Genomic DNA, 27,196 nt, shown 5'->3' on the forward strand with positions numbered 1-27,196 from the left:
ACATATATTCTTTTCCAGCTCTAAAATAGTTGAATTTTTTATATTAGAAAGAGCAGACATACTAGCCACTGCCAGACTGAATTTACCACTAAATGAAATATGATGATTAGCATGATGATTTTATTTTGAGGTAGCCTATATATAAAATAGGGTCTCAGATGTTAAGATGTTTGATAAACTGATTTTCTCCAAATGAGGTGAATCTAGAACAGAGATCGACTGATATATTGATTTACCCAGATTTTTGATGGATAGTTACACTTAGCAATAACAATAACTTAGCTTATTTTTTTATATCTGATCAGCCAATATATATCTGGTGGCAGGTCTTCAAAGAACAGTCTCAAGAATGATCATATTTTTATTGAACATAGTTTTAATTACATAAATAAAATACACAGAATATACAGAGTTCAATCCCAGTCATACAGAGACATTCTTTGGTTTGGTATTTTCAAAGGTTTGTCGACAATTGTGACTGTTTCCTGAGTCACACTGCCTGAAGAACATGACATTGATGTCGATGTACAACAAAAAGATTTTTCTCCAAAAGGTCACCTTTTTTAACGCTAAAAGAGGGTTTGCACTGGCTCAAGCTGTTAGTAAATCTGGCCCATTGAATAGTGAACACACACACAAGCTGCAAACCATGGACCCACACACCCGGAGCAGTGGGCAGCCACTTGCAGTGGCGCCCGGAGAGCGATTGGGGGTTAGATGCCTTTGCCTTGCTCAAAGGCACCTCAGTCATTTCCTGCCGGTATTGAGAATCGAACCCGCAACCTTCCGGTTACCTGTCTGACTCTTTAACCATTAGGCCACAACTGCCCACGGCTGAGGTTTGAGATTCTACCCATAACTGTGGCTTATGTTGGATTTTGTCCATTCTTGTGCTTTTGTACTCTGCTGAAAGTACCAGTTTGAGTTTTCATGCTAGTTACTAGTGCTAGTTTGGGGCTGTCCTATCTGGTGGGCAGCAACATTTGGTTAACCAAGATGATGGAAACGCATGGTCTTTCTAGCATCCAGAATACAACATAAGCTGGTGACATCAGCAGGGATTTTATCGATTGAGTTTTGATGTGTGCTCATTGATCTGTTGTGAAAGCTGGTTGATGGCGTGTTGTGATTTTAGCTGACTGGCAAGGAAGGATCAGACATGTGTTTTTGAATGTCTTCTGGGTGTGATGAAGAGTCCAGGTTGCCAGGCAACGAGGGAAAGCGGAGAGACGCGCAGAGCCGCGGAGCATCTATAAAAATGGGCTTTAGCGCTGGAGTTGAAACAGCATTCGTTTCTAGTTTATCTGACGCAGCTCCCATGTGAACGCCACTGGACAGAGAACCCTGGGAATTTGACTTGAACATGGATTCTGGCTGGGTTGAACTCTGGAAACACAGTTTTAAAGATTGTTCATTTGGTTTATTGTTCATTCTTGTAAAAAATTAAATAAATACATAACGTTTCCTTCAGCTTGTCATTAGCTTACTGTGGATATTGTTTAGCTAAAGGTTAGTATCAGTTAGGATCAGGATGGTTTTGGAACAACATGGAGGTGTGAGAAAGAGACGAAAGGAGAATTTTAAACATTCAATGAAAAGTTCTGAGTAATTAACCCTTGTGAATGATGAAAACAGAGTCCAATTTTCCTGTACAGCAGCTCTAAAAAGAAAATTGTGTCATTGTTCAGCTGAAGTCAGTTCAGTGTTGATACAGTTCCGTTGTAAAGAACATTAGATATTAGTTCAATCATTAGTTAAATTCGGCTATATTAATTAGTTAAATTCGGCTATAAAGCAGCTCTGCAAAAACAGTGATGTACGATGACACTGAACTGACTTCAGCTAATTAATGACACTATATTCTTTTTAGAGCTGCTGTACAGCCAAATTAAACTCTGTTTGCATCATTGAAACATTGTCCTTTTATTACTGTAAAGCTGCTTTGAAAACAATCTTTATTGTATAAAATGCTAAAAAAATAAAGGTGACTTGACTTGTGAAAAAGAAGTACACTTGAACATACTTTTTAATGTATGTAATAGTATAATTAATAATATATACTTCAGTGCAAACTCCCACACTTTAATATTTTTTTCCTATTGAAACTTGTATGTCATATATTTAAATATATTTGTAATTACTCATTTGTAATGAAGAATTTAGTTTTAAATATATTAACTTTAAATGTAATATCAAATATAACACACTTAAGTGAAATTATAATCAAGTACTTAACATGTGCTTTAGTATGTAGTACAGTAAGTAATACAGTAAGTGTACTTAACAGAAATTTGACATGATTACAGAGTGCACTTTTTAAAGTTTGATCAGAAACAGCCATGAGAGTGTACTCTCTTTAAGTACATTTAAGCGTCCTTTTAAATTTTAATTAAAGGTATAGCGGAGGATCTTTCCGAATTTTAGAGAAGACCCGCCCTCTCCAAATTTTTTAAAAATGCACATGCGCAACACTCTATTTTCTCCCGAGAGGAAACGCCTATTAAATGTGTTGAGTGACCGAGGACTCAAGACATGATATGCAATGGAGAAGTAGCTTGTTGCATTTGTGTAATAAATACTATGGTGAACACATTGTAATTATCGAAAATGAACACACAAGGTTTTAGAATATTTCAGCGTGATACCATTTACCATTTGGTCACAAGGCTACTTTAGACAAATTGAGATATTTAACGTGTCTACGCGGTGCATGACTTGTGCCAGGGCTAGCATTGCTAATCATAGCTTACATTAACTTTTACTAGCTGTGATTTTAAATGGATTTCTCCAAATAGTATGACAAACTTTACCTGTCTAGTAGAATCTTCGCGACTGCGGCATCAGTGGGAAGCCCAACCTGTGCTTTTAGCGCATGCCAGCGTGTGAAATATTCACCCAAAATCACTCTGGTCTTGTTTCTATATTCTGCGGCCTTTCTCTTCTTATCATACACTTCGTATACATTTTTTCTCTTTCAACCCTCAGCCATTTTCAAAGGAATGGCTGAAACCGTAACTCATCACACATAATACACCTGAAAGTGCGCATGCGCAAAAGGGACGAGCACTTACGACGGCCTTACGTAAACATATCACCAGAATGATTGACACTTAGGTGGAAAAAATAGTAAAGGCTACCCACCCGGAAAAAGAAAATCCTCCGCTATACCTTTAAGGGGCCATTAATATTATATCTGCAAGTACAGTTTATATATATATATATATATCGTTTTCACAAGGGAAGTCTGGCATTGAAAAAAAAAAATATATCCACTGGACAGCACTTTTACCTGAATGGTAGTGCTTCTGCTGTCCAGTTGAATATTTGTAATGGGGAACATGCTGTGAAGTACCGGTGTGCTGCTTCCATACAGTGTTGCGGGTTCAGGAATGTGGTTGTCAGGTAAAACAGAGCTATATGCTGGAGGCACGGGTGCAATCTGTCTCTGGAGAAGCTGAAGAATCACATTGATGTCTGCTGTCATTCTGGTCTCTAGCCTAAGAGAAAGGGAGCAGAAAACTGCAGTATTTAAGTAGTTTTTTGCTGGACATCTTGCCTTAAAGCATTCAAATAACAAGTTATGTGACACGTGAGAATCAGTGGCGAGAACCAAGAGCTTGACAGCCCCTGGTCGCTGTATGTGTCAATGTAACAAAGAGAGTGGTTTGGGGCTTGGTTACTATAGCAGGCTGAGCCAGAGGGTGTTTAGTCGCTGTGGGACCATGGCTGATGCATAGGAAAATGTAACCCCTCTAGTTCTACACGCACCGCTCCGAGTGGGATTCGAACCGGTGTTTCTGGCACAGGAAGCAGGCATGCTAACAAGAGTGCTAAAGACTGCAGCCTCTAGCGTCAGTTGCTAGTGCGCCTCCTGAAGCAAGGGGAATGAGGTTTACTTGCACAGCTCTTACTACACAAAGACATTCAGCTTCTGTTAGAGAAATGCAAGCTAAAAATCGCTGTATTTAGACCTTTAAAGATTAAACAGGTCATGAACACGTTAAAGTGAACGGGGCATTGCGATGCTACACGCAACAATGGATGTTTCAGTCCTAAACAGCATCATCATGCACCCCTACAGAAAGACAAATGTACCAGTTTATAATGCTTACTTTGATGTGTCCAGTGTAGACAGCCTCAAAACATTTTGGTGCATCATATAAAAAAATGCGCCTGGTGCATATACATTGGTTTCCAGATAGCACACGTACGTGTCTGTTAAAGATCACTTCATCTGGAAAGCATCTGCTGTTTACTAACATCTGATAGACATCTTTAAGATGTCAGTTTTACATACATTCTAAATCATAAACATCTTAAAGACATTTTCTAAACGTCTATTTGACATCTGACAGGAAATGTCCTATAGATGTATTGCAGATGAGCAAACACTCTAAAAAATACGTCTTCCAGATGTAAACACGCACATCAAATAGACGACTCTATGCTGTACGCATGCTTTCAGGGTTGGGTTTATTATAAGAGATATGCTCACATTCGCTGTACAGAGTGTTAAGTCTACTCAATTGCTTACTCATGACACAAGTATATGAAAAGTATTCCTAATATGTTGGTGCTTTTATTGAAAGTTGCCTATACCTTTTAAAACATCCCTTCAGAAGCACCGTTAGAGCTTTGTTTGCCTTGCAGGAGGCGCCAAGTGCAAGGTTGTTTGGAAATATGCTTTATTTCTGTAATTCCGCTAAGTGCCACTAGTGTAGCAGAAACTACGTACTTCAGCCTTAACTGTTCCTATAAGGTGCATCACATACCTCATAAGCTGACTCTGCAAGAGCTCCAGTCTGGAGTCAAGTTCACTGGGATGATGATCTGCAAAGAGTGGCGGAGGACATGAGGTCCAGACAGAGGGGAGGCACTGAGACTTTTCAGCAAAATGAGCTGCCTGGTGGTCAGTCCAGTAATGGTACAATCCAGATGGAGGAGGAGCTTGTGTTAGGAGGAGATATTGAATAATAACAAATCCAACAATTCAAGAAAAACATTCATATTTACAATATGTCATTTAAAGTTCAAGTTTGAGAGATTTTAAGGGTGCAGTCATTTTTCAACTGTGAAAATGTTCAGCACTAAAATAGTGGTTGCAATGATCTCAAATGACCCCAAATTCTTCAATAAATTCCTGCAGTGATGACGTATTTTTGTTAGCAAACCCCTAAGAATTTTTTTTATGACGGACGAAAGTTTAGGAGGCGGTGTGTAAGCGTGATTGACATAACTTGAGGTCGTATTTATTTTTTAATGTGCAAAAATTTCAGATGAGAATTTCGGACTCAGTGCGCAAGGACCTAGGGTGATAATATCTTGATCACCCTCGTTCCCTTGATAAAAACCCAATAGGATTTTTCCATCGGCTTTTGAATTTTTTCAGAAAATAAGCTTGTGATAACCAAAGTTAATGATACTTACACATTTTATTCATCATAATAATCTTCACAAATGAAAACAACTTTTATGAATTTTGAAGGCTAAATAGAATTTCCAGAAAAAAAAACTAAACCTATGCTATAAACAAACTACACCAAGCTCGCACGACTTTAACTAGTGAGTAGATGAGTTTTCCTGTTCGGCTTGATGACGTTTAATATCCCCGACAACCTCTGTAGACTGTAGTCCTACTTAACCACTTGTTAGCAACCGCCTTTTTCAAGACAAGTAAAAGCTTTAAAAAAAATCACAAGGGAGTATTACGGTATTTTATATCATAGAATAAGACTTGAGCTTCTAATATCTTGAGCTTCTGTTAACCACAGAGCTTATTTCAGTCATTTAACCAAAACCTCATTCCAAAAATCAACTAACTTCAAGATAATAGAACTGAAAGTGCTAAAATGCTAACCCGGTTCTGGGTTTTGGCCTACAAATTTATGTCATCCCTACAGCAGTCTATGGTTTGGCTTCAGGACCCAGATTTTACATTTTTGTAATGCTGTATCTACATCTATAAGATAGTATAAAGTCCAATAAATATTGTATGTATACCCACCCAACTGCCCCATGTCCATGCCAGGTTCTCTGCTGATCCCAGAGGCACCACTCGCTGGTATTAGTCTCACAACAGGAGAGGGGTAGTCTAGATGGTCTGCCTCAGAGGTATACAGCTCACAATGGCCGATGGGAGACTTGCTGAGGCTTTCACTGGACTGCGATGTGGAGCTAGCACAGCTGCACAGCTCCTCCCAGTGCATGTGAGCAGTTAGAGAATGGTGATGACCCAGCACCGAACACGTCCGAGATGGGTATGAGTCATTCTGGTCCATTCCATCTAGAATGGCAAGACAAGAGCAATAAAAATAAAATAAAAAAAGAAGTGTACTTTCACAATATATTTTCAGAATTTGTATTCATACAGTACTATGTTGTTTTTAGTTAGGTGATTAAAATATTTTTTTACACAATCTACAAAATTATTCTCTTGTCTTCTGACTTCTGTCGATAGTCAAATGTCTGGCTCTAAAATGAGGGTAGATGTGAATTGTAAACTGGTGAACTATGAATGAAATAATTCTGAAATATGTCAAGTTTCAGTTTGTTTGCTACATTTAAAAGATTTTTACTTTGTAAATGAAGACTTCTGGACACAACTTTACAATATTAAGTCTCAATGGGTATTTTAGTGTTTGTTTGTGAGTGTTCTCCTCACCTGGCCGGTTGCGCCTGTCTATTGAGTTTTGTCTTTGTCGTATTCGGCTTGCATGGTAACCGCAGTCCAAATTTTCACTTTCCATCATCTGTTCAGCCTGATTACATACCAATTAAAACAATGATTACTGTACAGAAAGGATTTGTCTCAATGTTTTAGATTAATTTATATTATATTAATAATGTTTTATGCGTTGTGGAAAAAGTACACTTTAGCATACTTTTCAAAAGCGTAATTATTACAGAAATAATATACTATAAAAGAATAGACTCAAGTGCGAAATGAATGTGATGTTTTCGGACACCGTAATTGCATGCTAATTGTAATTAAATCAAAATGCTTTATAGTTGCAATTAGCTGAACTATAGAGTGTTTTTTCACTCAAGTAGGACTAAATGACCTACTAAATCTAAATGACGAACTAAATCTTTAAGGCCTGGTTTCACAGACGGGGCTTCGATTAAAAAACATTACTGATGTGCATCTTGAGACAAAACAGAGTCATTGAAATATTTGAAGACATGCCAGTGCAAGTTGCTTTCAGTAAAAACAGTTAAAACATGCATTTTATTCTGGGACTAGCTTAAGCTTTGTCTGTGAAACCGGGCATGTGATTTACTTCTATTGGCTTTGAAACTTAGTATTATATGTCATATATTTAAATATATTTGTAATTGCACATTTATAATGAAGTTGCAATGTAATACATTTAAAATATATTAACTTTAAAAGTTTAATCAAATAAAGCATTAAAAGATTATTAACAAATGACTTAAAAGTAGTGTACTCTAAGTAAATATGCACATTCAGTAATATTACGCGCACTTCTTTTTCACAAGGCATATAAAATAATTAAAATAATTGTGCTTATTATTTCTGTCATAATAATGACTTCAAATCCATCACACAAACTGCAAAGAAATTGTTTAGAAAATTGGTTTGAATCCATCCAATATTCTCAATTCATTCATTCTTAACTGTGAATGCTAGATGTATCAATGTTTATAATATATATTTACTTTTGTGAGAAATATATTTTATTAACATTAATTAATCCAATTAATAAATATATCCTTGGAAGATAAATGTTTATGCTTTTTTTTACCTCGGTACTCAATAACCAGTGATGAGTATGTATAAATGTGTTTGGGACGTTGAGTTTACACACATCTCGTAGGTTAAAGGTGATTTCTAGTTTCCTCCAAAAGCTCTCTCCAAAAGCAGGGTACAAGTCCAGCACCTCTATGAGGTCGTCTCTTTGGATACGGTGAAGGTCGCAGTAGGTAAGTGCAGTAACATCAGCATTACAGTGACCAGGATCTGCATACAGGTTTATGGGCTCTCCAAAGACGTCGTTCTTTCCTGTACATGAAACAGGAAGTAGTTTTTATTATGTCTCAAACCACCAATGGATCAGAAAGCTGTTTGCTCATATGTAATATTAATCTCACCCAGTATGGCAAGCACAGTGTTATGTTGCGACACTTGAATAGAACCCCGGGAGATGAAGTGGAGAGCTTTGAGCATGTCCCCGTGATGATAGAGGGTGTCTCCAGGTGGGGAGTGGGTGGTTTTGAAACGCATGGCGAGAGCTCTCAGACACGCTTTACTTGCCCCACGAAACGCTTTACAGCTCTGCAGCAGACTACGATTCAGATGCAGGCAAATGTCAGCTTGCAAACACTCTGGAAAACCTCTCAGGACCTATAATTAGAAAATAAGCGGTATGGTTGGGTTTTTATTATATAGATGAACCTATACAGGAGTAGAAAACAATGATATTTGGGTTATTGATTCCAGCTCGGTATAACCTACTCCATTCATATTAATGCCATTTGTGTAGGACCAGGCATGTTGGAAATATTCCTCAAGTCTCTGCCTCAGCTCTCCAGGTATCTGATGGAAGCGGATGAACTCTTTAACCCGCAGCAACTGAGTGTGATAGCGTGTTGTTCCAGAATAAAGCCTCTGAATTATTGCTGAGACATTCCCAAATATGCTGGCATACATGAGAGCTAGAACAAAAAATCAGTAGGAGAATATTTAGTCAACAGTGCCAATATCTTTTGCCTCATGTTATAAGGGTTATTAAAGGTGCAGTGAGCAATTTCTGAGAAATGCTGTTGAAAATTTAAATCAATACCCAAACAAACTATTTTGTGAATATTTGCTAGATGTATGTTATGTGTGTGTTTAGAAAAAAATATTATGTTTGTACATTGTCCTGGCTGTGAAAATAGGAGAAAAAAATGGATCGGATTGAACAAAACACTCTTGTAGCTAATTGTGCTCCTGATGGGGAAGGAGGCAGAGTGAGCAAGTGGGACATTTCTAAGGCTGTGTTTAAAGGCCCATTGAAATGTCTTGAAACGTGCAGGATTATTCAATGTGGTGACGTAATTTTCACTGAAAAAGGAAGATAGGGCGGAACATATCTAACATATTCTCTCTTTTTTTAAATTTCAAAACCCACCTTAAAACATTTCTGTTTCCCTGACTCTATGATTTGATTTGTATGTATATGTATCTCTATCTATTATGATATCCATCTCAGTTTATTTGAATCGTTTCTGTCATGTTTCTATGTCATGTTTATTTGTAATTTATTGTAAAGCAACATTGAGTTTTTTGAAAGGCACTATATAAAATAAAAGTATTATTATTATTATTATTATTTTACTATTAAAATAGCCAATAGTGTTTTGTTTATATTACAGCTCGACCAGAGCCAGCAAAACCGCAAGGTCTCGAGACGCGTCTTTTAAAAGTTTAACTTATTTTAACTGTCTTAATCATTCCCTATATCCTATATAGTGCACTATGTGCCATTCACTATGTAAATAATAGTAAATGTGTGAACAAGTGACCAATATTAGCTGCAGCTTGAATGTCTATTTGGGGGTGGGACACTGTAGATTCTAGAGAGAATTTGATTGGACAGAAAATCTGATGAAAAGCTGAAGTGCAGCGTGATGTCACCAAAACCATTGATCCACACTAGCTTATAGATAACAGTAAGACTAACATATTCCTATCAAAAGCCAAAAAAAAAATTAATTTTGATTTCATGGAGACTTTAAGTTGCATTTTTTATACCCTTCTCTCTGCCTCGTACATCCGAGTACATTATTGCTTCCGATGCACGAGTGCCCACTACTGGCAGAACCCTTGCAATGTGTTTAAATGGAACACCCTAAGCCCTTGGGATCTGCTATGGAGCCGATTTATTATTTACAGTTTTTTTTTTTTCATATTAATTTGTTTTACGCATTATTCTATAGGCCTGTATGTATGTTTGGGCTGTGTGAAGAAAATTTTAAAAATTACACAAACAAAAATGAAAACAATACAATAAACTATAAAAGTCAGCTTAAGGTAAATATAAGTATTATGCTTTTAAATGTCAAAATAACTCCAATATCATACACTAGAGTTGTGTGGGGTGGGTGTAAGCCAGATTTGCTGACGTCACAATTATGTTGCATTGTGGTCTATGGATCTGCCTGAAGTGTACGTTGAGTAGCTCCCACTGTCAAAATCGAGGGTTGAGTGTCTGTCCAAATAAACTTCTCTCACCCACTTGACGAAGATGAAGGCACTTCAAAATGGCAAAAGGGATTCCCCCGAGGGTAAGTGCTTAGGGAGGTTTGTGAGTGTATGTGGAAAAGAGGAGTTAAACACAACCAAAAAAAGAAAGATGGCTAAGATATTCCAAAATAGAATAAGGTAGGTTAAAACTGGAATAAAGAAGGGTTACAATCAGGCAAGACCTAGGACCCGCGTTAAAATTGGAAAAGCTTTCCAGTGCTGGAGGAAGTTAGAGAGTGGGAAGGCCTGAAAATGGATGCCGAGGTTTCTTTGGTTTCTTTCTTTTTTTCTGCTCGATATGAGTAATATTTTTTTTTGCTGTTTCACGTAACTAAGATCCAGTATGCGGTTGTTGTTGAATCACAGCTGATTCCTCCATACTTAAGCGAGCTGGGTAATGTGCCAGCTGTAGTTGCCTGTGTTGCATAGCATGTTCGTTGTTATTGGGGGCGGAGCAATGAAGGTAGGATAGAGTTTATTTTGGGTAGGGGTGTGTTTGATTGGGTATCGATTTCAAATAACAACAGTGTTTCTCAGAAATTGCTTACTGCAACTTTAACCAAAACTGAAACTAAAAGTAAAACCATCACCATCTGGCATATAGCATTTGCCCACGTCATATACATTCCCACTGTGCTTAAAAGCTAAAGGACTAAGAATAAAAATAGCAAGTGTAAATAGCAAAATTTCAATATTTTACTGAAAATATCTGTCAATCTTTTAAGAGAATTGTTCAGATCCCCCATAACTCTGATTACACTCTTAGAAATAAAGGTTCCAAAAGCAGCAGCAATGTCATTAAAAAAAACATTCCTGGGTTCCCAAAAGAACCTTTCAAGGAACAGGTCTTACAAGATCCATTTTTTCTTAGTGTGAAGAATTTTTTTTTATAATCTGTAGAACTTGTGCAATGGAAAGGTTCCATGGATGTTTAAGATTCTTCATGGAACCATATGCCAATAAAGACTTTTTATAGAGTCTAGTTCACCAACATTGGCTTTTTAGGTTTAAATGTTACTAGCCAAGTAGTCTAAAGAAGGGATTGAAGAAGTGTTCAGGACAGTGGGACATAAATGGCATATTTCAGTGTGAAATAAAGAGCTTTTTACAGTTACTTACAGCCAATGAGCATGACACAGATTGAGAAAATCTTCTCAGAGTTGGTGTTTGGAGAGACGTTCCCAAAGCCCACACTGGTCAGACTACTGATGGTGAAATAGAGTGCAGTGATGTATTTATCCTGATTGGAGGGTCCTGAGCTGGCATCACTGTCGTTGTAATGCTTTCCCAGTTGATCGGCCAGGTTATCCAGCCAACCTGTCTTCATGTAAGGTCTCTCCACATGGCCAATGGCATACCAGATACAAGCCAACCAATGAGCAATCAGCAAAAAAGTGCACATGAGCAAAAAGAGGACTGCAGCTCCATACTCTGAGTATCGATCTAATTTTCTGGCCACACGGACCAACCGCAGCAGACGAGCTGTCTTCAACAGGCCAATGAGAGTGGCTGTCGTCTGCAAATTGGATGATGGGAGGTCAAAGAAAGAATAGTGAGCATCATGACACAAATATTGAGTCCCAGTCTTAAATCCCTAGTGAAACCGAAATACTTTTAAAATGAGTGCCTATTACAGAAATAATACACTTTAAAAGAAGTTAAGTACAAACTGAATGCAATGGTTTCAGGGCATTGAGTTGAAATTTTGTTAGTTAAATATATATTTAGTTTGTAAATGTAATATTGAATAATACACTACTGTTAAAACTATAATCAAGTACTTTACATGTGCTTTGGTATGTTAATCAAAACATAAAAATAAGTACTTCTTTACACCACAAAAAAAAAAGATTTAAAAGGAAAAGTGTTTAATTTGACATTATTACAAAGTGCACTTTTTAAAAGTGTACTTAAAGTAAGTGTGTTAAGGAACAATCATGAAAGTGTACTTTAAGTACACTTAAACGGCCTTTTATTTAATTATTATTTATCTGCAAGCACAGTTTTTATTAAATTTGCTTTTAAAATTTGAAGTACACTAAAAGTGCACATTTAGTACAATTAAGTGATAGTCTTTTTTTATTAAGCAAAATTAATGCATTTTAACATATGTTTATATTTATATTGAACTTCATTTAACTTATAAGTATAACAATGGGAGTGGTTGTGACTGTGTGTGTTTCACCTACAGTTTAATGTTGCTATTTCTACAAATATCTTCTTTTCAATTAAAATATGTTTACAATACAAATTCATGGCAACAGGATTGACATTTTAAGATTGACCCCTACTGAAAAACAAAACAATAGGTTACTATCGTAACCCCGGTTCTCCGAAACATCGAGTGGTAAGTCCACCTATGGGAAGGGCATCCGTACCTGACCTCTGCAGAAGCATCCAATTGCACCAAGTCTGGCTAGACAGACAGAAGCGCGAAGCCAATGCACTATGGTAAGGTCCCGCCCCCTTACCTAGAGCATATAACGCCTGCAAGCGCTGCTATTCCCCAGTAAGTATATTCGCTTCTTGTGCGACAAGCGGGGCAAAGCTGGTGGATCTCTCCACTCGATGTTTCGGAGAACCTGGGTTACGATAGTAACCTATTGTTCTCTTTCATCATCTCGTGTTCGAGATCCACCTATGGGAGAGACATGGACAGCTCCCCGATTGCCCAATACACTCACAGTGAGGTTCTGAAAGCCAGAGAAGGACGGTCTCCCCAGGTCTGACACGTCCATAAACATGAACCTGCAATACAGACGCACACACATAACTGCTGTGCACGTGCAGGACATGAAACATGTATGTGGCACACACATGATAATAACCCCAGCAACACAGATATACATATACACACCCAGAAGGCCTGCTTGGTGACAGGAATGTGCATGGCCTCCTATTCGTTACTTCCAACGGGGTTGCAGGGAAGGGCTAAGAAGACCCTACCCCTAGAACCGAATGTGCTACCGAGATACTGGTGACATCCAGCCGGTAGTAACGCACAAAGGTATGAGGAGAAGCCCAACTGGCAGCGGAGCAGATGTCCTGCAGTGAGACTCCCCTAAACAAGGGGCTAAGCCCCTAGTAGAACGAGCTCTGATGTCCCCTGGGGGCTGCACTCCCTTTGATTCATATGCCAAGGCTATAGCATTCACAAGCCAATGTGAGACGCGTTGCTTAGATATGGGATCCCCTCTATGCGGGGGCGCCCATGAAATAAAGAGCTGGTTGCTGTTCCGGAAAGCACTGGTCCTGGTCATATATTGGGGACGGTCATGGCCTAATGGATGGTGAGTTGGACTGTGACCCAAAGGTTGCTGGTTCAATTCCAATACCGGCAGAAAATGACTGAGGTGTCCTTGAGCAAGGCACCTAACCCCCAAGTGCTCCCCGGGCGCTTCACAGGCTGCCCGCTGCCACGGGTGTGTGTATGTGTGTTTGCAGTGTATGTGTGTTCACTACTCACTCTCTGCTCCTAATGTGTGTGCACTAACTTGGATGGGTTAAATGCAGAGGACAAATTCCAAGAATGGGTAACCATACTTGGCCATCATGTGTCACTTTCACTTTCACTTAATATGTCTGTAAAGCACGGACAGGACACAGAGCATTTAGCCTCTGATCCTCCGGGGGAGGAAAAAGGAGGAGGGTGAAAAGCGGACAGCTCCAACACCTCCGAAGTGAACGCAGGAAAGCATTTCGGCATGAAGGCCGGATTAGGCTTAAGGGAAGCCTTATCTCCACTAAGACAGAATTTAGTGCACGAGGAATGAACCGAGAGTGCATGTAGCTCACTGACACGTTTAGCTGATGCCAAGGCCAAGAGCAAAACTGTCTTAAAAGACAGCAACTTCAGGGAAATACTTCCCAGAGGCTCAAAAGGAAACTGAGACAGAGCCTCCAGCACCAAGGAGAGGTCCCACTCAGGAACAGTTCTCCTGATGACTGGCAAAGAGCGACGGGCACCCTTCATAAATCTGCGAATAGAGGATGCTGCCCGACTGTTGAGCCTTCAAAACCCACATGACAGGCCGAAATCGCAGCCAGGTAGACCTTAATTGTCGAAAAAAGATCTCCCTTTTTCCATGAGGTCTTGAAGGAAACACAAAATATCAGGTACTGAGCACTGATAAGATGTGAGATCACGCCCATCACACCACCCTTCGAACACTTGCCACTTACAGCCATTTAAGGACCGTGTAGAAACGGCCCTGGCATTCTGTATAGTAGCAATAACGCGCGGCAAAAGCCCCAGTGCGCTTAGGTTCGAAACGAGGAAGCTTCCTGTGTGGAGGGTAAATGCTTATGTGGAAGAAAGCATCTTTCAGATCGACCGATGTGAACCAGTCGTTCTGTTTTATGGCTCGGGCGAGCGAGCCATGGGTTAGCATTCTGAAATTGTATTTCCTCAAATGTTTGTTCAACACCCGGAGGTCCAAGATTGGACGGATTGGACATAAAATCCCTGATTTATCAGATTGGGGGGCACCAACTGAATCGCTCCCTTGTCTAGGAGGGAGGATATTTCCTCTTTCAGAATGTGTGAGGCGCTCTCTTCCGTGTGTGAAGAGAGAACGCCGTTGAAATGCGGGGGTTTCATAGCAAACTGAAGTCTGTAACCCTGCATTATTGTACGAATCAACCACTAGGGAGCCGAAACATCCTTTGGGACACACACAACGTCCACTAAACACTTGGGCTGGACAGCCTCGAGAGAGGGGGAACCATCCGCGGAAAACCCTGCGTACGGGGGGTGTGTTGCGGTGCCTTTCTTTGATGGAAATGTCGTCCCCTGGCAGGTGGGTTAGGCAAACGCGCAGGGAGCGCCTGGCGTGGTGTCGCCTTCCTAGGAAGGCATAACTTGAAGGCCTCGTCCTCCTTCTTCTTGTCGTCACACCGCTGTTGCATCAACGCGACAGCGGGGCCGAAGAGGGCCCAGCCGGGCTCCACCGATGCACCCGCGATGTGCCTCTTCTCACTGTCAGAAAGACCCGACAGGTTAAGCCAGAGCGCGCGCTCTCCCACCACAGAGAGCGCCATAGAGCGCCCGCAGGCTTGGACGGCCTGCCGAGCGTTACAGAGGACGAGGTCGTTCACCGTCAGGATCTCCTTCCATAAGGGCAGAGAAGGTGTTCCCTTTTCTAACTGTTGCCCTAACTCGTCCAAAATCTCCGACTGATAAGCGTAGAGCAGGGAGGAGACGTTCAAGGCCCTGACAGCCAAGGCTAAAGATTTATAAGCGGCCTGGTGAACTGAGGCAGAAAAACGGTCCATCTTGTTGGGCAAGACCGGTTTAGGGGGAGCGAGCAGCCCGCCCTGTGCGGGGTTAAGGTGCCTGGCGATGGAAGGGGGGGGTCGCCGGGTCGCTCCAGTTGTGCCTCATGTGCTTAGCACACGCTGGAAGGACGGGGAAGAGTTGCTTCCTCGGGCCGGGAGGGGGTCCCAGAACTTTCCCGTCATATATGTCCCTCTCCTGGTCAGTGGCGCTCTGTGGAGCCGCCCACTCAACGTTGAGGCGAGCGGCCGCTCGCTCACACACCTCCAGGAGGATGGACTGAGGCAAGACCGTGTGGGCGACGGCCTGTGGGACGCCAGAGGGTGGGATGGCCTCCTCGTCCTCTGAGACCCCAAGAAGGGCCGCGTCATCTTCGTCGCCGGAACCAGCCGGTTCATCAACGAGCGTGAGGTTGCCCGCGAAGATGTCCTCTTCGGGGAAAGCAGGATTGGGCTGGTCAGCCCAAATAAGTGAGGTGGCGCCCCGGGAGTCCCCCGGTAGCGCGTCGTTGTCACCGTGTCCCCCATCCGAGTCAGAAAGGCCGAGCTCCGCACACTGGGTAGCAGCAACTTTCAGACGGCGTCGTAAAAGCTTCTTGGGCCAGCATAAGGCAATGACTGCAATTCTCCGGGTTCTCCAAGGCTTCTTGAGCGTGTTTGAGACCCAAGCAGACGACGCAGAACAAGTGCAGGTCCTTAGCGGCGATGAGAGCACCACATGCGGCCGGGCAGGCCCGTGATAGGTTGTTCACCTGAGAAGCAGGTTTAGACAGCGACATTTCGGCGAAGAACTCGGAAAACTCAATGGCGGGCAGCCGTGGAAGGAGGAGTTGGTGAGAACGATGAGAGCGCGGGCGGCTCCAGATGCAGAACACAGCTGATAGGCTGAAAAACAAAAGTCACGTCTGGCGGAGACTGATCAGGCGATATATCCTCCTGAAGACACGAAAGTGAGCATTGTAATTCCAGCCGAACTGTGTACATACAGAGATCGCGAGAAGCGCATGTCAACTGGGGAATAGCAGCGCTTGCAGGCGTTATATGCTCTAGGTAAGGGGGTGGGACCTTACCATAGCTCATTGGCTGCGCGCTTCTGTTTGTCTAGCCAGACTTGGTGCAATTGGATGCTTCTGCAGAGGTCAGGTACGGATGCCCTTCCCATAGGTGGATCTCGAACACGAGATGATGAAAGAGAACATAAGATAAAACATAAAGTGATATAGATCACATTTTAATTTGTCCTTGAAGGGTTCACTTCTTTCGTTCACTAAAAGTTAATGTGATTATAATGATTATGATACATTTTTTTAAATTATTATTATTGCAATAGTTCCTTACTTTAAAAAGGGGACAATATGATTGTAACAACAAGGTTAAAAAACATAACCTGGTCTAAATAAAATGTTACAAATTTAGTTGCATTGTATCAACTACAAAATAGAAAGAGAAAATAAAGACAAAATGCTAGCTCTTATTTCCATATACTTCATCAAAATGTGCTAAAATTACAAGTGACATTCTGGGAAATGTCTGTATTAAGATTGATGTGAAAAAGTACATAATCTATTCAATTTGAAGTCGTATTTTACACAAATGTAGATGAGGCATATAACTGGCACTTGTTCTCTTTAATCATCTTGTCTTGATTCACCTATGGGAAGAGCATCAGTACCTGACTTCTGCAGAACCATCCAATTGCACCAAGTCTGGCTTGGCAGATAGGAGTGCGTGCCCGATGCCAGGTAAGGGCACTTACCAAAGTGCATAAAGCACCTCCACGCGCTACATTTCCTCAGCTGACATTCGCTTCTCACGACTTCTGGATTATTTTCTTACAGCTTGTTGGATTTTTTCAGACGTTCACATTTGTCATCAGGAGGACATATTGCTCAGATCAGCCTCCACTGGACGTCGTCTTGCTCTTCATTACAGCAGTGTCATCCTGCAAGCCGTCCACGCTGCACTTTACATTAGGCTGTCTGCCTTTTTTCTCGCTCGTTCCCTCTGTCACGGCTGCCAACTGTTTGGATTTGAATGCCCATTTCAATGGTGCTATCCAAATCTGCAGCTTCCTCCGACAATAGCCTGTCGCGTGCCTGCCTGGCCAAGTGTGGAGCGCTCATCGCGTGGTCATCTTGGTCTGCATGGGCCTCAAGGACACGGAGAAAGCTCTGAAATTCCCCGAAAATTGTAGCCACTGCCTGGCGCGTCCCAAGAAACTCCGGCGCCGCAGGCATAAGGTGGCCAGTACTCAAAGTGTGGATTTCTAACAGTCGGATTCTGACAGAGGAAAAGGCGGTGACATCACGCAGCCAGGGGACTCAAGCTTTGAGTTGGGCTGACAAAGCTAAGTCTGCCTTCCTTGAGGACATCTTAATGGGTGAACCCTCATTTGCAAACGGACGAGGATGACACAGGCCTCCGTGATGGCTCGGAGGACGAGGAGGCTATCCCGCCTTCTGTCACTCCTCAGGTTCACGTGTCTGCTGCTCATCCCCAATCCGTCCTCATTGAGTGTTGTGAGCGAGCAACAGCTCGCCTCAATACTGAATGGCAGGCATTACAAAGCGCCACTGACCAGGAGAGGGACGTCTACGATGGGAAACTCCTGGGACCGCCTCCCGGCCCAAGAAAGCAGCTTATCCATGTGCCAAGCAAATGAAGCACAGCTGGGGAGACCTGCTCAACCTCGTGGGTCTCCAGGTGAAAATCATGACGGCCCTCGACAACTTCTGTAACCCAAACTTGCACTTTGATGGGCGCTCTCTTACTCTCGCTCTGGTTGATGTGTGTCTTTTCACCCACCTCCTTTCTCTTCCACGGAGGATAAGAGGTTGCACGCTTTGTGTCCTGTACGTGCCTTGCGGGTTTCCTTAGACAGGACCAATTCTTTCAGGAGAAGCGACCAGCTTTTCATCTCTTGCTACTTTGTGACGTGTCCATGCACCGCCTTTCCAGATGACCCTCCTCTGGCTTTCAGGGACTCGCTGTGAGTGTATTGGGCAACTGGGGAGCTGTCCATATCTCCCATAGGTGGATCTCGAACACAAGATGATGAAAGAGAACAATAGGTTACTGTTCATAACCCCAGTTCTCTGAAACATCGAGTGGAGAGATCCACCAAGCTTTCCCCGCTTGCTGTACAAGAAGCGAATATGCTAACTGAGGAAAGGTAGCGCTCCTATCTGAATCAGAATCAGAATCAGAAAGAGCTTTATTGCCAAGTGTGCTTGCGCACACAAGGAATTTTCCTTGGTACTGAAGCTTCCAGTGCACATATACAAATACAGATACAACGAGTAATAGTAATACAAATAGTAATACAAATTCTACAAATAAAATTATAAAAATATGAAAATATAAATATATATGGTCACAGTTGGGTTTTGTCAGAATAAAAATGTACAGATTATGAACATATTTACAGTATTTTGTCTAGTATGAATAAATATAAATATAAATATCACCTGAATTTTTAAGATGTTGCACTAAACAGTGGGAGTATTGCACTTACAGGCATATGCCTTGGGAGATATGTTAACTGTTCAGAAGGGAAATGGCCTGTGGGAAGAAACTGTTCCTGTGCCGAGATGTTCTTGTGGCCAGTGATCTGAGTCTCCGTCTTGACGGTAACAGTTCAAACAGGTGGTGTCCAGGGTGAGTGGAGTCTGTGATGATTTTACCTGCTCTCTTCCTCAGTACAGGTCCTGGAGGTTTCTAAGGGGGGCATCAATAATCCTCTCCGCAGTCCGGACTGTCCGTTGTAGTCTCCTGATGTCTGATTTGGTAGCTGAACCAAACCAGACAGTGATGGAAGCGCATAAAACAGACTCAATGACGGCTAAGTAGAACTGAATCAGCAGCTCCTGTGGCAAGTTGAACTTCCTCAGCTGGCGAAGGAAGTACAGTCTCTGCTTGGCCTTTTTCACAGTGGAGTCAATGTGATTATCCCACTTCAGGTCATGAGAGATGATAGTGCCCAGGAACCTGAATGACTCCACTGCTTCCACAGTGCTGTTCATGATGGTGAGTGGGGGGAGTGCTGGGCTGTTCCTCCTGAAGTCCACGATCATCTCCACTGTTTTGAGCGTGTTCAGCTCAAGGTTGTTATAACTGCACCGGACAGCCTGCTGTTCAACCTCCAGTCTGTAAGCAGACTCGTCACCGTTTCGGATGAGACCGATGACAGTGGTGTCGTCGGCAAATTTCAGGTTCTTGACAGTGGGGTCTTTAGAAGTGCAGTCATTAGTGTACAGGGAGAAGAGCAGTGGGGAGAGAACGCACCCTTGGGGGGCACCAGTGCTTATTGTGAGAGTCTTGGATGTGTGTTTCCCCAGTCTGACTCGCTGCTGCCGGTCCGTCAGGAAGCTGGTGATCCACTGACAGATCGAGGATGGTATGGAGAGCTGGGTCAGTTTGGTGTGAGAAGACCAGGCATGATGGTATTGAAGGCCGAACTGAAGTCCACAAAGAGGATCCTTGCATAAGTCCCTGGTCTGTCGAGATGTTGCAGGATATAATGCAGTCCCATGTTGACTGCATCATCCACAGACCTGTTTGCTCTGTAAGCAAACTTAAAGGGATCCAGCAGGGGTCCAGTGATTTCCTTCAGGTGGGCCAACACCAGTCTTTCAAACGACTTCATGACCACAGACGTGAGAGCGACAGGTCTGTAGTCATTAAGTCCAGTGATTTTGGGTTTTTTGGGGACAGGAATGATAGTGGAGCGTTTGAAGCAGCAGGGAACTTCACACTGCTCCAATGATCTATTGAAAATCTGCGTGAAGACTGGGGCCAGTTGGTCAGCGCAGGCTTTTAAACAAGCAGATGAGATGCCGTATGGGCCTGAGGCTTTCCTAATCTTCTGTTTTTTGAAGACTCTGCTCACGTCCTCCACACAGACCTTAAGCTCAGGTTGGATGGCAGGAGGGGGGAGTAATGGGAGATCAGGATGTGATGGTGAATGTGTGAAGTGCAGATCAGACCGGGTGTGTGGTGTGAATGAGGGCTTTTCAAACCTGCAGTAAAATGAATTTAAATCGTCAGCCAGGTGTTGATTGTCCACAGATCGGGGAGATGGTGACTTGTAGTTGGCGATGTTCCTCAGGCCATTCCAGACTGATGATGGATCTTTGGATGAAAACTGTTTTTTCAGCTTTTCAGAGTAGTTCCTTTTAGCAACTCTGATCTCCTATGTCAATCTGTTTCTGTCCTGGTTATACAAGATTTTATCCCCACTTCTGTAAGCATCCTCTTTGGCATGACGAAGGTGTTTGAGTTTTCCATTAAACCATGGTTTATCATTAGTGAATGATAATAATGTCCTGGTAGGAATGCATGTATCCTCACAGAAACTTATATATGATGTTACAGTATCTGTGAGCTCATCCAGATCATTGGTAGCAGCTTCAAAAACAGTCCAATCAGTGCAATCAAAGCAGGCCTGTAGATTCTGCTCTGCTTCATTAGTCCATCTTTTTACAGTCCTTATTACAGGTTTAGCTGATTTCAGTTTCTGCCTGTAGGTCGGTATGAGATGAACCAACAGTGATCAGAGAGCCCCAAAGCTGCCCGTGAGACTGAGTGATACGCATTTTTTATTGTGGTGTAACAGTGGTCCAGTATATTACTGTCTCTGGTGGGACATGTAAAGTGCTGTCTGTATTTTGGTAGTTCACGGGAAAGATTTGCTTTGTTAAAATCCCCAAGAATGATTAAAAGAGAGTCTGGGTACCTTTGTTCCGTTTCAGCTATTTGTTCAGCCAGCTGTTGTAGCGCCGCGCTCACACACGCGTCTGGATGGATGTATACATTCACGAGAATGAAAGAGGAAAATTCCCGAGGCGAGTAGAAGGGTTTACAGTTTATGAAATGTGCCTCTAAATTAGGAGAGCACATCTTCTTCAGTGTTGTTACATCTGAACACCAACTTTCGTTGATGTAGAAACAAAATCCACCACCTCTCGTTTTCCCCGTTAGCTCCGCGATGCGATCCGCTCGGAACAGCTGCAAGCCCTGCAGATGTATTGCGTTGTTCGGTATGGCTTCACTCAGCCAGGGTTCAGTGAAGCACAGAGCAGCAGAGTTTAAAAAATCCTTTTTAGTGCGGGTGAGGAGAAGAAGTTCATCCGTTTTGTTAGGAAGGGATCGGAGATTCGCGGGATGAATACTGGGGAGAGCAGTGCGCAGGCCGCGCTCACGGAGTTTAACCAGCGCGCCGGCACGCTTCCCTCGTTTGCGTCTGACCGCGCGTTTGAACAACAACGCTGCCCCTCCGACGAGAATGTCCAGCAAAACGTCTGAATAATCAAAAACTGTAGAAAAGTTATCTGGTGTGTGTTTCCTAATGTCCAGTAGTTTGTCTTTGGTGAAACTGATAGGAAAGGAATGACTAAACGCAGAACAAACGAACAAAAACAACACAATAGCTGGAGAGCCCCACACCGAGGCAGCCATCCGCGGCGCCATCTTGAAAGGAGAGATGTCAAGCCAGACTTGGTGCAATTGGATGATACTGCAGAGGTCAGATACAGATGCCCTAGCCATAGTCAGATCTCTTGTTTTGAATGATGTTGATATAAAAATAACTGCTTTGAAATATCCCTTATACATTTGTAGATATATTTAAATCTACTGTTTTCTAGATTTATTCTACAAAATGCTTCTTCAATAGATCACTGAGATCACATCACTGTGTCATATCTGCATCACAAATAAGACACAAATAAAACATTCAGTAGAAGTTATTCATACCTCATCTGATCCAGATCTGAACATGAGCAGATCAAATGGAATTGCGGCCACCATGTCAATGAGAAACCAGCCTTTGATATAATGGATAGCGATGTGCTTGGGATGTGTCACCACCTCATTATTATGATTCACGTACGTCGTCCTGAAGGTAATCACAATGTCTATGATGAACAGAACATCCACTATTACGTCTACAACATTTAAAGGGTTACAGGTGTAACCACAAGTGTGTCTCCTCTCTTCCTCAAGCTCATTAAGGAGGAAAGCAGCAGAATACGGAGTAAAGACCGCTGTGTAGAGCACTAGCAGGAGGATGATCCAGTCCCACATGGCTTTGAAAGGACTGTAGTGCAACATGATCCACTTGTGGACGTCTGGAGCCTGGAGCTTGTACTCGGGCAAGACATCAGCACCAAGAGACAGAACCTGAGCATGGAAAGAGATGATCAGTTTTAGCGAGAATGTCTAACAAATGGAAGTCAGGTGCTTTTGCTCAAAGCTGAACAAGAAATAATAAGATGGGATTTAATTTCCTCTCATTATACATGTTACCCTTGGGGTCCATTTTTAAGCAGCATAATATTAATTATCACTTGTATGCTGATGATTTACAACTGTACTTTCCTTTGGAGTCTGATGGCAGTACATCTTTTGCTAATTTTTATAAGTGTTTGACTGAGGGATGACTAGCAAATTTTTTTTTTTTTTACAATTAAATGAGGATAAGACTTGTTGTCTTATGTTCCCATTTTTTTGGGGAACAAAGAGCTTGGGAATGGTCTGGCTGGACATTATTGACTATTTTCCAACAATATGCATGGTTATGTGAAGATCCTTGAGAGTATTTTTCGATTCCTGAAATACGCTTTGATCGCCAAGTTAACAGCGTTGTGAAATCTTTTTTTCAGTTGAGAAAATTGTCTAAAGTGAAACCCATCCTTTCATACAAGGACTTGGAGATTGTTTTGCATGCCTTTGTTTCAACCCGACTATTGTAATGCTCTTTATCTAGGGATAAGTGAATCACTGGTTACTCGTCTTCAGTGTGTCCAAAATGCTGCAGCGAGATTCTCAACAAATACCAGAAAACGGGATCACATAACACCTGTATTGATACCCCTTCACTGGCTACCTGTTAAATACAGAATACAATGCAAGGTGTTATTGTTTGTTTTTAAAGCATTGCATGATCCAGGTCCTGAGTATATAAAGGACATACTAATCCCTTATCAGTTTCAACGTCACCTACACTCCTCTCAGAGCATGCTCTTAACCGTCCCACGGTCTCGCTTGAGGCGTAGTGGAAACCGTGCCTTTTCTGTTGCGGCTCCTGCACTTTGGAATGTGTTGCCATTATCTTTAAAATCCTCGTCAAGCATGGATATATTTAAAAAGGACTTGAAGACTTATTTATTTTATCAAGCTTTTGGTGTTTGATTAGGTCTGAGAACTGAGTGATTTGTTGTTTGATATTCTTGGTGTCATGTTTTGATGTTATTTTATGTTTCTATTTATTTGATAGAGTTATTAACTACTTATGGACAGCACTTTGGTCCATTTTAATGGTTTTGAAAGTGCTTTATGAATAAAAATTGAGTTGAGTTTATCATAAATTATTTATCCATGCATGTAATTTTTATTTATTAATAATTTATTTTAATTCATGTGCTTTGATCAAATTAACTTCTTGCGACAAAATAATTTTCTCTTTTTTGATAATGTGTTTACTGGCGTGAGGGAGGGAAAACCTGTCACTCACATGAGATCGACCAATAGCAAACCACAACCATCTAACAATCCACTCAATTCCCGATGGACAAAATTAAGTCCTATCCTAAATTTTTTCTCGTTCGAGAAGCCGTTTCACTCAGATATACGTCCAAACTTGACAGCTTGTCTCTGTCAGCTTGGTCATTTGAGGTGTTTGGCTCTAGGCTTTGTAATGCTGCTTTGGAACAATATGTTTTGTGAAATAAACATTGGTTTATTGTTTAGTCAATGGTCACCATGATTTTGCCAAATAAGACATGTTCCTGGATCAACATAATTTATTGATCTTGGAACAACATTTCTTTCCAAAAATGTAGTCCTAACCCTATCCTTAAACCTAAACATAACATATCACTAAAAACAGAGTGAAATGATATGTGACTAACATGCATGTAGAAGCACCAAACGCTGGATGAAAGGTTTGTGTTCTCTTTGGAAATAGAAAGAGGAAATGATGGGAGAATTAGGGGAAAAGGCACTCAGAATTTGGCCAGACTGATACATTAAGGTTTCGTTAAATAATCAAAACAATATGTGGTGTGAAACCTTATATCTTCAACTACATGGTGATACTCTACAGTTTTGGAACAGGGGCCACAGGGGTTATGGATTTTTGCCATGGCAAAGAGCCATTTCTCTTGCATTAAAGGTTCATGTGTCTGTCCTAACGATCTTTCCACGAGTGGTTTTTGGCCACATTGTTTTCCATGCGCCAACTGCTTTTATTATTCAGACATGAACTATCAAGTGCTCGACTATTTTGATGTGACAGGATCTGAATATGTTGTACAGTAGCACAAAAGCCAGAAGTTTTTACAAAAACAGTTTCAATACCAAGATCTTAATCTAAGATATAAAGCAAGCCCAACAATGCATCCTACCTGCGTGAACTTCTCTGTCACGTACTGTGTGCGCTCCTTCACCTTTGGCGTAACAAGCTCAATGTTGCAGTGTGCCGTGGAGTGATTGGATCGACGCAAGTTTAGATTGAATGAAGAGAATCGGTTTAAAGCTTTCATCCGCTCAGAGCTGGAGGTAGAGTTCCACAAACTTGCCTTTAAGCCTTTATGATAAAAGAGAAAAAAATGGATTGAATTCAGAGCAGTGATTTATTGGATGACATTTTACTAAACATTTTACTGACATTTATATATATATATATAACAATTTAGTAAACATTTATTTATTTATATATATATACATATATACACACATACAATCGTATAGGTCTATATATATATATATATAAAAACAGAAAATACAGTAATTTAATTTATATATTATTTTTAAAATGTTTTATAAATATCAATTAAATATATTTTAAATATTTAATATAAAATATATTTTATATAAATTTTATTTATATTATATACAATTCAAAGAAAGATAATGCCCCCAATATTAAATTTTGACACATACATTTTATATAAAAAACTATATTAAAATGTAAGAACAAGAGAGTCAGGAGTTAAAATGAGTTCGGTCAGGAGACAAAATGAGTTCACATTTGTTTAATTTAAGTATCAACTTTGTCTCAGATATTTCCTCATAAATCTCTTTTGGAGAAACAAAACAGCATAGAGTCAACACACGAGTCAATTGCTGATATTCAGGTGTTGTATATTAATGTAGATAGCATGGCTCAGATAATATGATCTTGGAAGGATTTGATAAGATACTAGATGTTCTTAGACTTTGGTATCTTAGAAAATCTAAGCACATGTTAAAAAAATTTAAGAACATCTGAAGCACAACAGAATATGAGATTAGTTTTTTTCTCAGGAAGAACATCTGAGAAGCAGGAGACTACATTTGCACTTTTAATTTCATTGGTGTCAAGAAAAAACATTTAAGATATTAAGGAGATCTCTTAGTGATTTTTATTTTCTATAGATATGAAATGACCTACAGCCACATAAAAAGTAAAAAAAAAAAAAAAAAAATGATTTGAAGAACCAGGCTACTGCCCTTAACAGAGAAAAATCTACTTATAACTGTTTTGTAAACAGAGTAGTTGCTGTTTGTCCCAAATAGTGTTAACTTCATATTAAATAATAATAGAACAATAATGTCATCCACTCATGAAAGTAAATTCTGTATCAGAAATTCCTGGTATCCAGAGAAGTAGCTTAAAGTGAACATCCATCCAGAAAAATGAGCAAAATCACATCTTTAACAGTTTAAGCGTTCTGGTGCAATTAATGTTCCTCCTGTAGTCTTGTTCTAAGCCATCTCTCCGGATCTTCTGATGCAAATCTTTGCCTAAATGAAAGTTTCTGTTGCTTTTATTAACCAGCTTTTATGTCCATTTATTGGAATGACAAGCAGATATTCTATTCGTGGTCATCGTATGAATGATCTACGTTTTTTGTTTTTTTTTTGCTACGAGTTTTCAAAACATACCTAAAATCAGTTGTAAATCCTTCAAAAGAAACAGTGTCTTCACGAGTGGAAGCTCCTCCTACGTCACTGTTGGGGTCTCCGTTCTACATCCGACCTTAACCGAGAGACGCTCTCACTCTCGTACAGTAAAGTTATATAATAAACTCTCTCTTACCGTGGAAGTGCTGCATTTTGTCAGTTCTCGCCGTTACCCGCCAGGGCAATCTGTTATGGACCCAGCTTCATATGGTACATAATCCACATGCCCTTCCTGTACAAACACATTGAAATCTCTGATGGGGTCGTCCTCTCGTGACTCGACCCAGAACATCGACAAACAAACCCTCACATGGACAAAAATGTCCATGTGAATGTCCTGTCAGTGTGAACCAGTCAGCTGCATTCTGCGGCAGCGGCTACTCTCAAACAAATCAATCACATCACAATCAAACAAGTGCATGATGGCACAATTATTTCTTATTGGCGTTTTCAGACTCTGTTGAATCAACAGAGTGCTTTTGCCTTCAGGACCAACCTCTTACCAGAAAAAATGAATATGCGAATGGGAAGAGACTCAGTGTTGGATCAATATTCACATCACATATAGATTGAACTCTAGGCCTTTGATGGGGCTTTACATTGACCTATTGATAATTCATCATTATTCTATCACTAAAGACAGGAAGTGGCCTTGATCAGTGAAACAGGATTTTCTGAGAACTGACTGGCCATGATTTAGGTTACGCACAGGACGCCAAGTCTGTATTA

General features: G+C 41.1%; 2 protein-coding genes across 3 annotated transcripts in view; both read right to left on the bottom strand.

Annotated features, from left to right (window-relative positions):
- Positions 1–27,196, bottom strand: part of dnajc9 (DnaJ (Hsp40) homolog, subfamily C, member 9) — a 298,727-nt gene that overhangs the window by 108,155 nt on the left and 163,376 nt on the right. The gene's annotated exons all lie outside the window — the stretch shown is intronic.
- kcnh6b (potassium voltage-gated channel, subfamily H (eag-related), member 6b) lies at positions 349–26,856 on the bottom strand. Of its 2 annotated transcripts, none has more exons than XM_077205931.1 (12): positions 26,604–26,856; positions 24,928–25,109; positions 22,277–22,702; positions 11,369–11,765; positions 8,477–8,676; positions 8,113–8,365; positions 7,830–8,023; positions 6,662–6,758; positions 6,005–6,283; positions 4,773–4,947; positions 3,290–3,497; positions 349–1,386 (listed from the first exon to the last, which is right to left on the bottom strand). In XM_077205931.1, the coding sequence occupies exons 1-12, from the start codon at positions 26,617–26,619 to the stop codon at positions 1,132–1,134; spliced, it is 2,682 nt and encodes an 893-aa protein (XP_077062046.1). In that variant the 5' UTR covers positions 26,620–26,856; the 3' UTR covers positions 349–1,131. The 2 variants fall into 2 exon arrangements, with proteins under 2 accessions (XP_077062046.1, XP_077062047.1); XM_077205932.1 differs by having other exon boundaries at positions 1,002–1,386; positions 3,353–3,497; positions 26,604–26,712.

This window comes from Siphateles boraxobius, unplaced genomic scaffold (assembly GCF_051911475.1).
Source record: "Siphateles boraxobius isolate OS27281-9 unplaced genomic scaffold, OSU_SipBor_1 55, whole genome shotgun sequence".
NCBI lineage: Eukaryota > Metazoa > Chordata > Actinopteri > Cypriniformes > Leuciscidae > Siphateles > Siphateles boraxobius.